We start from the raw sequence: 14,210 nt of genomic DNA on the forward strand, positions 1-14,210 counted from the left end.
CCTTTCCCCCCATGTCATCAAACTACAGCCATTCACAGATGTTTGAGTTTCAACAGCGGAATCCTGGGTTTTGATCATTTAGACAGAAATTTGATGTTTTATGTTCTGTAACAGATGATCGATGGTGCTTATTTTATTTTTATTTTTTTACCAATAAAATACTCTAATTATATAAAAGGATTCAATTATATTTTTGTATATTCCGCGGGAGGGGGTCGGATTAAGTTGACAACATTCATTTAATTCATTTGAAGATAACAAGTTTAGCAAATAAGGTGGATCGCAACACCAAAATTTTATTTAATGTCTCGTTAAAGCGCATGCAGTATGATTTCACCATCGAAAAAATGATGCAAGTTCTCCATTATATTTTATATCATTTACGGAATGATAAAAATGGTGTTTCGTTTGCAAAGAAAGCTTTAAAATCCGAATATCGCTGTCATTTGATGCATGATATAAATATCTAATAAAACGTAAAAAAGATTCGTGTACACATTCTAATATTTTAAAATTTAATAAAAAAAGATATGTTTTTATGAAAATTAAAAATGTTATTTGATAGCTTTTAAATCGTTGGCTAAAATCTTTACTAACATGTCAATTGGGGGGGGGGGGGGGGGGGGGAGATATTGGACAAAGTTCTTTAAAAAATGTATTTAAATGTTACCAAATCAATGAAATATTGCGTTTTAGAAAAAAAATGAATCAAACCCGAGGAATACATGTAAGTACTCGCAGTTGATAGAATATACCAAAATAATCGAAATGCTGCTTATTCCATGCACTTGCTATAGAAATTGGTTTGCTTTATAAATTCATTTCATTTGTATGTGTAGTAGGAGCGAACGCCCGCACAATTAAAATTACAACCACAACCGCGGGCGTGTTCATAAAGAGGAGTACAACACAAGAGACATCTGATATAGGTGATTAGTGGAGAATATGTACAACAATATTTTGAAATTTAAAACTTTCAAATTTACATTATTTAGTCAAAAATGCAGGTTTAGTAGAAAGTATTTTGAAAAAAATAAAACTATCTATGATCGAGTCAATGACTTTCTACATAGCTGAGAAAGTGTGTATGTCGAGAGTGAGTGGGTGATGTCACGACTTCTATCAGGAGAGAGAGAGAGAAGGAGATGGATGGAGAAAAGGATAAAGAGGGGAGAGGAGAGAATGAGAAAAAAAGAGGAGAGAGAATCTGCGACCAAAAAGTAAACCGAATGAACTGACATGACCTCTCTTTATCTGATGATACTATAGGTGATAATGATATAGATGACATGGATGATAATGATAAAGACGACATGGATAATAATGTTATAGATGACATGGATGATAATGATATAGATGACATGGATGATAATGATATAGACGACATGGATGATATTGATATAGATGACATGGATGATATTGATATAGATGACATGGATGATAATGATATAGACGACATGGATGATAATGATATAGACGACATGGATGATAATGATATAGACGACATGGATGATATTGATATAGATGACATGGATGATAATGATATAGATGACATGGATGATGATAATGATATAGATGACATGGATGATGATCGTGATATAGATGACATGGGTGATGATTATATAATGAAATGGATGATGATATAGATGACACGTAAGATATACACCTCGTTATCCTTATGTTGGTTATCGCAACGTTTTTAACGTGTAGCGCTCCCCATTCAGGTAATGAACACGTTAACGTGTAGCGCTCCCCATCCGAGTAATGAACAAGTTAACGTGTAGCGCTCCTCATCCGAGTAATGAACAAGTTAACGTGTAGCGCTCCCCATCCGAGTAATGAACAAGTTAACGTGTAGCGCTCCCCATCCGAGTAATGAACAAGTTAACGTGTAGCGCTCCCCATCCGAGTAATGAACACGCTCGCCGATGTTAACGTGTAGCGCTTCCCATCCAAGTAATGAACACGTTCGCCGATGTTGAACTTGTGTTATCAAGAGAGAGTCTACCACATCACTATAAAAGCTAGCTTACTAACAAATCAGTATAACCAACTTCCCTATATGCATTGTTCGCTACACCTCCCCCCGCTCAGGGAAGCTTCGTCCCAAAACTTAGCATGGGTTTAACACCTCTTCAGTTAGCAGTGGAGATGGTCATATTTAAACAGCAAAAATATTCTCAGTAATAAGATTTAACAGAGATGGGGCTTTTAAGATAATGGAAATCTTTTTTTTTTCAAGGAGGCAATAGCTCGCGGACTTCCCAGCAAACATGCAAAATGTATTTAGCCTTGTAAACATTACGCTAAGGTTTTTATTTATGAGAATATATTCACCTTAACTATCCTTCGTTTTATAAACATCGCATACATGTACATGTTGCCAACATAAACAAATGACACCTGAAACAAGACAACGGATGAGAATTTTCAGTTTTGATTCACTCACTTAAAACCATATAATGGAACACGGTGTATACAAGATCATGTTTACATATCTATTATCATATTTCAAAGGACAAGATGATAGCAAAAGGTGTACAAACACCTTAGAAATGAATCAATTAAACAGACAAGGGCACTGAACAGACGAGGACATTGATTCTTATCATAAACTTGCACTATTTTTGTTAACCCACTGATAGCACGCTATTCGGTTTTGAACAATATTTCTTATTCAAATAGTCTTTGTACAAATTACAAAGGCGTTGAATTGTAGAATATAATGGAGATTCACCTCCGAGTTTAATCATAACTGCAATATGTGCTTAACCCCGTAATGTTCCGTTATCCGGACGAACCTGCAAGAAGGGCGCGATAGGAATGAATCATTTACAATTTTCTGTATAATCATTGCAATGGTTCATGTTTTTACACAGCACAGGTACGGCCCCATTTCATGTCGTGATACAGGGAAATTTGTCTGGTGTTTACTCAAAATCTTCCCATCAGATAAAATCCCATAAAGCATTTTGTTTTCACAAGACCGCCTTAATTATAATTTTAAATAGGTTTGATATTTGAACCTTTTCTTTACAAGAAGCAGCTATTTCTTTAAGTTATTACACAAACACTGAGAGCGGTTTGGGGACACTGACCGCTGTGTCTATGGGGATGGTACGATTCTTCAATTTTCACCCTCGCTATTTGTCCTCAGCCACCTCGTTACCCCTTTTATTTATCATTTTTGTACACAAGTGTACTTCTGGACATAGAATCGACACTGCACACCATGTCTCCCGCTTTTCTGTACTTTCTATCCAATGTTTGATGACGATATGATTTTTTGTGTTCCTCTATCGCTGTTGGTTTTATGTCAACTTGTACATATTGGTAAGTAACGGGGAAATACTTATAAAAGCCGCACAAGAAATCTTTGAATTGAATTTTTCCGCTCTAACGTGTGTAAAATTCGGAAAATCATTAATTTTTCACTTACAAGAAATAATCCAAAAAAATTATGTTTAATATTTCTTCTTGTTCATTTGAATCCGATCTGCTCTAATATTTCACAATTGAAGTACATTTGGGAATTTTAGTCAAAAAGTTCCACAATCGACTGCTATTGTACAAGTGTACATAAGCAATAGAAACTATCGTAAAAACTTGATTTTCATGAAATTTTGTGAAAGTAAAAACATCGCGAAAAAACTTGAGACAGAGCATGTATGTGGTTGTATATCCAGTGTACAGCTATGAATATAGTACGATATTAATTATACTGGTTATGAATATAATTATTTATGAATAGTGCACTTTCCCGGTTTCTTGTTCTAATATATTTTCAGGCAGTTTTAAATTCACGGATTTTATGTCCATTCTATATAAATGCCACGAACTGCATTCCACGCAGTGCTTGGTTTACTGTGAGATTAGCGAAATCTAGTTTTAACTTTCTGGAAGTCCGTATGTTGTAAAATAGTAAACGTTTTGTGTATGCACCACAGAATTATTCGCTTAGTGTGTTGAAAGTGACTGGCATACATGCAGTTTTTTGTGCATTTGAATTCTCATTATTTCATGCCTGTGATTGTTAAAGCATGCGATGGTAAGCCCAATATCAGCATGTTATAGTATAAGGTCTGTGTATTTTACACTATTGAATATAATACACTATGTCTGTATGTAATACACTTTGTCTGTATGTAATATACTATGTCTGTATGTAATACACTATGTCTGTATGTAATACACTATGTCTGTATGTAATACACTAAGTCTGTATGTAATAAACTATGTCTGTATGTAATACACTATGTCTGTATGTAATACACTATGTCTGTATGTAATATACTATGTCTGTATGTAATACACTATGTCTGTATGGAATACACTATGTCTGTATGTAATACACTATGTATGTATGTAATACACTATGTTTGTATGTAATATACTATGTCTGTATGTAATATACTATGTCTGTATGTAATACACTATGTTTGTATGTAATATACTATGTCTGTATGTAATATACTATGTATGTAATACACTATGTCTGTATGTAATACACTAAGTCTGTATGTAATACACTATGTCTGTATGTAATACACTATGTCTGTATGTAATATACTATGTCTGTATGTAATACACTATGTCTGTATGTAATATACTATGTCTGTATGTAATATACTATGTCTGTATGTAATACACTAAGTATGTATGTAATACACTATGTCTGTATGTAATAAACTATGTCTGTATGTAATACACTATGTCTGTATGTAATACACTATGTCTGTATGTAATATACTATGTCTGTATGTAATACACTATGTCTGTATGTAATACACTATGTCTGTATGTAATATACTATGTCCGTATGTAATACACTATGTTTGTATGTAATACACTATGTCTGTATGTAATACACTATGTCTGTATGTAATATACTATGTATGTATGTAATACACTATGTCTGTATGTAATACACTATGTTTGTATGTAATATACTATGTATGTAATACACTATGTCTGTATGTAATACACTATGTCTGTATGTAATATACTATGTCTGTATGTAATACACTATGTTTGTATGTAATATACTATGTATGTAATATACTATGTATGTAATACACTATGTCTGTATGTAATACACTATGTCTGTATGTAATACACTATGTCTGTATGTAATACACTATGTCTGTATGTAATATACTATGTATGTAATACACTATGTCTGTATGTAATACACTATGTCTGTATGTGATACACTATGTTTGTATGTAATACACTATGTTTGTATGTAATACACTATGTCTGTATGTAATACACTATGTCTGTATGTAATACACTATGTCTGTATGTAATACACTATGTCTGTATGTAATATACTATGTATGTAATACACTATGTCTGTATGTAATACACTATGTCTGTATGTAATATACTATGTATGTATGTAATACACTATGTCTGTATGTAATACACTATGTTTGTATGTAATATACTATGTATGTAATACACTATGTCTGTATGTAATATACTATGTCTGTATGTAATATACTATGTCTGTATGTAATACACTATGTTTGTATGTAATATACTATGTCTGTATGTAATATACTATGTATGTAATACACTATGTCTGTATGTAATACACTATGTCTGTATGTAATACACTATGTCTGTATTTGATACACTATGTCTGTATGTAATATACTATGTCTGTATGTAATACACTATGTTTGTATGTAATATACTATGTCTGTATGTAATATACTATGTCTGTATGTAATACACTATGTCTGTATGTGATACACTATGTCTGTATGTAATACACTATGTCTGTATGTAATACACTATGTCTGTATGTAATACACTATGTCTGTATGTAATATACTATGTCTGTATGTAATACACTATGTCTGTATGTAATATACTATGTCTGTATGTAATATACTATGTCTGTATGTAATAAACTATGTCTTATGTAATACATTATGTCTGTATGTAATACACTATGTCTGTATGTAATACACTATGTCTGTATGTAATACACTATGTCTGTATGTAATACACTATGTCTGTATGTAATACACTATGTATGTAATACACTATGTCTGTATGTAATATACTATGTCTGTATGTAATATACTATGTCTGTATGTAATATACTATGTCTGTATGTAATATACTATGTCTGTATGTAATATACTATGTCTGTATGTAATATACTATGTATGTAATATACTATGTCTGTATGTAATAAACTATGTCTGTATGTAATACACTATGTCTGTATGTAATATACTATGTCTGTATGTAATACACTATGTCTGTATGTAATACACTATGTCTGTATGTAATACACTATGTCTGTATGTAATACACTATGTCTGTATGTAATATACTATGTCTGTATGTAATATACTATGTATGTAATATACTATGTCTGTATGTAATACACTATGTCTGTATGTAATACACTATGTCTGTATGTAATATACTATGTATGTAATACACTATGTCTGTATATAATAAACTATGTCTGTATGTAATATACTATGTCTGTATGTAATATACTATGTCTGTATGTAATATACTATGTATGTAATACACTATGTCTGTATGTAATATACTATGTCTGTATGTAATATACTATGTCTGTATGTAATACACTATGTTTGTATGTAATATACTATGTCTGTATGTAATATACTATGTGTGTATGTAATACACTATGTCTGTGTGTAATACACTATGTCTGTATGTAATATACTATGTCTGTATGTAATGCACTATGTCTGTATGTAATACACTATTTCTGTGTGTAATAGACTTTGTCTGTATGTAATACACTATGTCTGTATGTAATACACTATGTCTGTATGTAATATACTATGTCTGTATGTAATGCACTATGTCTGTATGTAATACACTATGTTTGTATGTAATATACTATGTATGTAATACACTATGTCTGTATGTAATATACTATGTCTGTATGTAATATACTATGTCTGTATGTAATACACTATGTCTGTATGTAATACACTAAGTCTGTATGTAATGCACTATGTCTGTATGTAATACACTATGTATGTAATACACTATGTCTGTATGTAATAAACTATGTCTGTATGTAATATACTATGTCTGTATGTAATACACTATGTCTGTATGTAATACACTATGTCTGTATGTAATATACTATGTCTGTATGTAATACACTATGTCTGTATGTAATAAACTATGTCTATATGTAATACACAATGTCTGTATGTAATACACTATGTCTGTATGTAATATACTATGTCTGTATGTAATACACTATGTCTGTATGTAATACACTATGTCTGTATGTAATACACAATGTCTGTATGTAATACACTATGTCTGTATGTAATATACTATGTCTGTATGTAATACACAATGTCTGTATGTAATACACTATGTCTGTATGTAATATACTATGTCTGTATGTAATACACTATGTCTGTATGTAATACACTCTGTCTGTATGTAATATACTATGTCTGTATGTAATACACTATGTCTGTATGTAATACACTATGTCTGTATGTAATATACTATGTCTGTATGTAATACACTATGTCGGTATGTAATACACTATGTCTGTATGTAATATACTATGTCTGTATGTAATATACTATGTCTGTATGTAATATACTATGTCTGTATGTAATATACTATGTCGGTATGTAATATACTATGTCTGTATGTAATATACTATGTCTGTATGTAATATACTATATCTGTATGTAATACACTATGTCTGTGTGTAATACACTATGTCTGTATGTAATATACTATGTCTGTATGTAATGCACTATGTCTGTATGTAATACACTATTTCTGTGTGTAATACACTTTGTCTGTATGTAATACACTATGTCTGTATGTAATATACTATGTCTGTATGTAATATACTATGTCTGTATGTAATGCACTATGTCTGTATGTAATACACTATGTCTGTATGTAATATACTATGTATGTAATATACTATGTCGGTATGTAATATACTATGTCTGTATGTAATATACTATGTCTGTATGTAATATACTATATCTGTATGTAATACACTATGTCTGTGTGTAATACACTATGTCTGTATGTAATATACTATGTCTGTATGTAATGCACTATGTCTGTATGTAATACACTATTTCTGTGTGTAATACACTTTGTCTGTATGTAATACACTATGTCTGTATGTAATATACTATGTCTGTATGTAATATACTATGTCTGTATGTAATGCACTATGTCTGTATGTAATACACTATGTCTGTATGTAATATACTATGTATGTAATACACTATGTCTGTATGTAATATACTATGTCTGTATGTAATATACTATGTCTGTATGTAATACACTATGTCTGTATGTAATACACTAAGTCTGTATGTAATGCACTATGTCTGTATGTAATACACTATGTCTGTATGTAATATACTATGTATGTAATACACTATGTCTGTATGTAATATACTATGTCTGTATGTAAGACACTATGTCTGTATGTAATACACTATGTCTGTATGTAATACACTATGTCTGTATGTAATAAACTATGTCTGTATGTAATACACTATGTCTGTATGTAATACACTATGTCTGTATGTAATACACTATGTCTGTATGTAATATACTATGTCTGTATGTAATACACTATGTCTGTATGGAATGAATTATGTCGGTATGGAATAAATTATGTCGGTATGGAATAAATTATGTTGGTATGTCAATAAAAAATTTAATTGAATTCAAGATGCTGCCTGTACCTATCCTGTACATTGGACCGTTAATCCGTACACCGACAGCGATAAGGGCCCAGTGACCTTCACAGATACCACCATGGATGGATGGCCTGTGACCTTGACGTCCATTCAGGCGACAATCTCTACTTGGGAATGTTACCTGAAAAACGGATCTATCATCATATCAAAGTAAATACGTCATATATTTTAATGTAATTTATGAAATAAACACATTAGTCTTTTATTTGAAAATAAGCATACCAGTCTTTAGCTGTAAAATGTAGGTTTAATATGCACACGAGTCTTTGACATTAAAATAAACATACGAATCTTTGATATCAAATAAAAATACTATTTTTTATATTGAAATAAATGTGTTATTTTTTTTTATTTTGAAATAGATAAATGAATCTTTGACCATAAAATATAGAGCTTTAAACTGCAGATTTAATAAACACATCCATCGATTCTTACCTCTTAAAAAAGTAACACTATTGAGCTGAAATTTTCTTCAGCTTTCGGATGAGACCGCAAAAACCGAGACCCCCCTTCACCGGCACTGTTGAGGTCTCCATATGAGTGAAATATTCTCGAGAGGGGCGTTATACAATATTCAATCAACCAGCTTAAGATTTAAAAATGAAGAAGATAATTTCTCCGACGTCTTACAAAATGAATGTAGGGCTAGCCAGTGATAAATAACATTGATAATATAACATCTACGTCACATTTAACATTGATTCTGTATCGTCAATTTCTTTGTATTATGGCGACAGAAGGTTTGACAAAGCAACCGCAACACTCTGGAATAACCTTCCAAGTTACATCCGCAACGAAAATTCTTTCGAACTTTTCAAGAAAAGCTTATCACGATTTTATGTAAGCCATTTCCAGTGACAGTATTAATATTCTTTTTTATGAAACCTTTTTGTATGTATTTTCTGTAGTTTAATCACGATTTTGTGTAAGCCAGTGCTAGAATTCATATTCTTTTAATGAAACGAATATATCTTTTACACTGTTTTAGATATGTTCAATTTTTAATTGTAGTTTATTGTTGTTTTAATGTAAAGCGCTTAGGGTATTTTTTTTATTATATAATGCGCTATATAAATACTGTAAATGATAATAATAATAATTATTATTATTATGAATTTTCTATTTCAGAAACAAAAATGCACTGACACTGCATGGGTTTACTTTCTATGCATTCATCTGCATGGTGGTGGATTTCGGAGAGTCCTTCTTCCTGTATAAATTATGGTCAGGTCAGGTTTGTCATGGTTTTTATCTACATTGTGCATTCAATCAATATAGACATATATTTAATCAATATAGACATGTATTCAATCAATATAGACATGCATTCAATCAATATAGGCATGTATTCAATCAATATAGACATGTATTCAATCTATATAGACATGTATTTAATCAATATAGACATGTATTTCAATATAGACATGTATTTAATCAATATAGACATGTATTCAATCAATATAGACATGTATTCAATCAATATAGACATGTATTTCAATATAGACATGTATTTAATCTATATAGACATGTATTTCAAAATAGACATGTATTTCAATATAGACATGTATTTAATCTATATAGACATGTATTTCAATATAGACATGTATTTCAATACAGACATGCATTTCAATATAGACATGTATTTCAATACAGACATATATTTCAATATAGACATGTATTTCAATACAGACATGTATTTCAATATAGACATGTATTTCAATACAGACATGTATTTCAATATAGACATGTATTTCAATACAGACATGCATTTCAATATAGACATGTATTTCAATACAGACATGTATTTCAATATAGACATGTATTTCAATACAGACATGTATTTCAATATAGACATGTATTTCAATACAGACATATATTCAATCTATATAGACATGTATTTCAATACAGACATGTATTCAATCTATATAGACATGTATTTAATCTATATAGGCATGTAATCAATATAGACATGTATTTCAATATAGACATGTATTTAATACAAGAGACAATGTACATAAATATAGTGTTATTTTCGACGTTTTCAATTTTTGTGATAATCAACATTTTTGCTGCTGTTGAAAAGACTGCAGCAAGCATGAAATTGTTTCAATTATATAGCAACAGAATCTAATGCTGAAGGAGAACGAATCTACATAAAAACCGACTCCCAGGCGACACTATGTGAAGTCTGCGACAAGGAACACATCCCAAACGATTCACAGATCAAACACATGTGTGCAAAAGGTCAGACGATAATTGCATATTTTTATGTTGCGATTATTTCATGGTTGACTAAGTAGAACTGATATTATTGCCATAAATTTTAAAAATATCCATGTCAGAATTCTTAAACGACTTTAACCAGAAAGTGAATTATGTAGTATATTATGCAAAATATACAGACACGCATTATTGAACAAATGGATTTTAATTATGTGTCGGTCACAGAGAGATACATTTTGTCAAGCTCTATTGGTTCTCAAGTCTGTCTATAAGCATTTGCAAGATCATTTCTATTTAGCGGAAATGTATATACGAAATTAAAAAAAAATATAATACATGTACTAGTATATGAAAAATAACAATATTTTTTTCTCTTTGTGTGAAATCTTTACAGGTAAACAATGTATTTCAGAGGTTTGTAATTTACTCATGATTTGTTTTACATTAATTGTTCTATTATACGTTGTTATAGACACGTGTGGGCAGATAGACGTCGCACGATATTCTGACCCAGTCACTGTTTGTTCTGACCAGGAGACAAGTTCAGCGATGACCACATCAGAACAGACGACGAAGGACAATACATTGTCTGAGAGTCTAGAAATCTCATCTACGACGCTGTACTCACATACAACGATTTCGTCTACAATAGACATCACAAAACCATCTGTAACACCATCAATGTCATCTAACGAGGACATCACAGAGACACCATCAATCTCATCCACCGTAGATATCAAAGGGGCATCTACAACATCCTTGTCATCATCTTCCGTAGATATCACAGGAACATCTACAATATCCTCGTCATCATCTACCGCAGGTATCACAGAAACATCTACAATATCCTCGTCACCATCTACTGTGGATATCACAGAAACATCTACAACATCATCGTCACCATCTACTGTAGATATCACAGGAACATTTACAACATCATCGTCGTCCTCTACTGTAGATATCACAGGGGCATCTACAATATCATCGTCACCATCTACTGTAGATATCACAGAAACATCTACAACATCATCGTCACCATCTACTGTAGATATCACAGAAACATCTACAACATCCTCGTCACAATCTACCGCAGGTATCACAGAAACATCTACAATATCCTCGTCACCATCTACTGTAGATATCACAGAAACATCTTCAATATCCTCGTCACCATCTACTGTAGATATCACAGAAACATCTACAACATCATCATCACCATCTACTGTAGATATCACAGAAACATCTATAACATCATCGTCACCATCTACTGTAGATATCACAGAAACATCTACAACATCATCATCACCATCTACTGTAGATATCACAGAAACATCTACAACATCATCGTCACCATCTACTGTAGATATCACAGAAACATCTACAACATCATCATCACCATCTACTGTAGATATCACAGGAACATTTACAACATCATCGTCGTCCTCTACTGTAGATATCACAGAAACATCTACAATATCCTCGTCATCCTCTACTGTAGATATCACAGAAACATCTACAACATCATCGTCACCATCTACTGTAGATATCACAGGAACATCTACAACATCATCATCACCATCTACTGTAGATATCACAGAAACATCTACAACGTCATCGTCACCATCTACTGTAGATATCACAGAAACATCTACAACATCATCATCACCATCTACTGTAGATATCACAGGAACATTTACAATATCCTCGTCGTCCTCTACTGTAGATATCACAGAAACATCTACAACATCATCGTCACCATCTACTGTTGATATCACAGGGGCATCTACAATATCCTTGTCATCTACTGTAGATATCACAGGAACATCTATAACATCATCGTCGTCCTCTACCATTGATATTTCAGAGACATCTACCTTGCCCTTATCAACAACAAATCCAACAAGAAAACAACCCACTGCATCGAACACACATACAACACTGAAGGCTATTTTATCGACAGTTACTAATGACGGACCGACATCGGTGTCCCCCACGGCCCCTCCTATCTCACTGAGCTCAGGAAGATCACAGACTTCGGATTCCAAAAGGACGGACCCCGCTTCCGGTGCTTCCACCAAGTCGCCAGCCAAGGAAGACGTCTTACCTTTACTTACTCACGAGGCAGTAGTTACTGGAATTCTGTCCAGTCTAGTGATACTGACTTTTCTTGTACTGATTGCCGTAGTACTGGGTGTGGCAACAATTAAAGAAAAAAATTCTGCAAAGAAACAATCGAGTTACCGCCCTTCATTGTCTCACGAGCGACATGGAATTTTTTATCATTCACAACTGTATTCTAAGTATTCGGATGTACGTAATTATTTCTAAAAAGAAATTACGTATAGTAATTTTAATTGTTCCTAATGGATTTACAAACTGAATGAAATATGATGAAGTGTTCACAAACTTATCCGTAATGATTTCTACAGATGATTGTTTTCTATGTTTTAATTTGATGCTTTAGTAAACGTATGTAAGTATGTTTTGACATCTGTTTAAATACTGATATAGTAAGCCTTATAACAGAGATTCAAAAATTCAATTAAGAGAGAATATGATGAGGTATTAACAAATAGTGCAAAATTATATAATAAGCCTGCAAACTAGATGAAAATCAACCGACGTAGCGTGTGTTCTGTAATTCAAGGAGTGCAAAATATCCGAAAATGCTTTTCAAAATATTTCAGTGAACTTAGAGGCGAACATTAATCATGTTACAAGAGCCTCATAAGATTATATTATGAAGTCTGTCAAAATTAAAAGGCACAGTGCATGGACACAGAAAGCCACACACGATTGGGGTGTAGGTCAGTGTTTTATATCTCGTTAATTATCCCCTAATATGACAAAACACCTTTCTGGTAAACATAAAGGGGACTACCTGTCATAACACCAGCGCTGTATGAAAAGCGTCTTGTTTCCTTTGCACTTTTATGAATTATCGTGATGTCCTCAAACATAAGCTTTAACATTCCTTTTCTGTGAATTTTAAAAAATGCAGAATTTCGACAAGTACACAATATGGAGAATGTATCCCGTTCTCTCTCTCTCTCTCTCTCTCTCTCTCTCTAGCCGACCAAACCTACTAAGTGGGGGACGTCCTCACAATGTGTAGAAGAGAATACACACCTATGTTATTCTAAAGGCAAAGAAGTACCATGTTACATGTAGGTTTAGCTAAAGGGATACCTATAAAGTTTATCTAATACTCTCTTTTGA

General features: G+C 32.2%; 2 protein-coding genes across 2 annotated transcripts; both read left to right on the plus strand.

The window, feature by feature from the left end:
• The first annotated feature begins 1,289 nt into the window (after positions 1–1,289).
• Positions 1,290–1,646, plus strand: LOC130051508 (prostatic spermine-binding protein-like). The gene has a single exon (XM_056153476.1). It carries the CDS (start codon positions 1,290–1,292, stop codon positions 1,644–1,646), a length of 357 nt encoding a protein of 118 aa, XP_056009451.1.
• Positions 1,647–3,126: 1,480 nt separating this feature from the next.
• On the plus strand, positions 3,127–13,472 carry LOC130051854 (mucin-21-like). The gene is made up of 5 exons (XM_056154815.1): positions 3,127–3,333; positions 8,741–8,918; positions 9,897–9,997; positions 10,887–11,012; positions 11,464–13,472. The coding sequence occupies exons 1-5, from the start codon at positions 3,264–3,266 to the stop codon at positions 13,317–13,319; spliced, it is 2,331 nt and encodes a 776-aa protein (XP_056010790.1). The 5' UTR covers positions 3,127–3,263; the 3' UTR covers positions 13,320–13,472.
• Positions 13,473–14,210: the final 738 nt, after the last annotated feature.

Source organism: Ostrea edulis, chromosome 2, assembly GCF_947568905.1.
Source record: "Ostrea edulis chromosome 2, xbOstEdul1.1, whole genome shotgun sequence".
In the NCBI taxonomy this organism is placed as follows: Eukaryota; Metazoa; Mollusca; class Bivalvia; order Ostreida; family Ostreidae; genus Ostrea; species Ostrea edulis.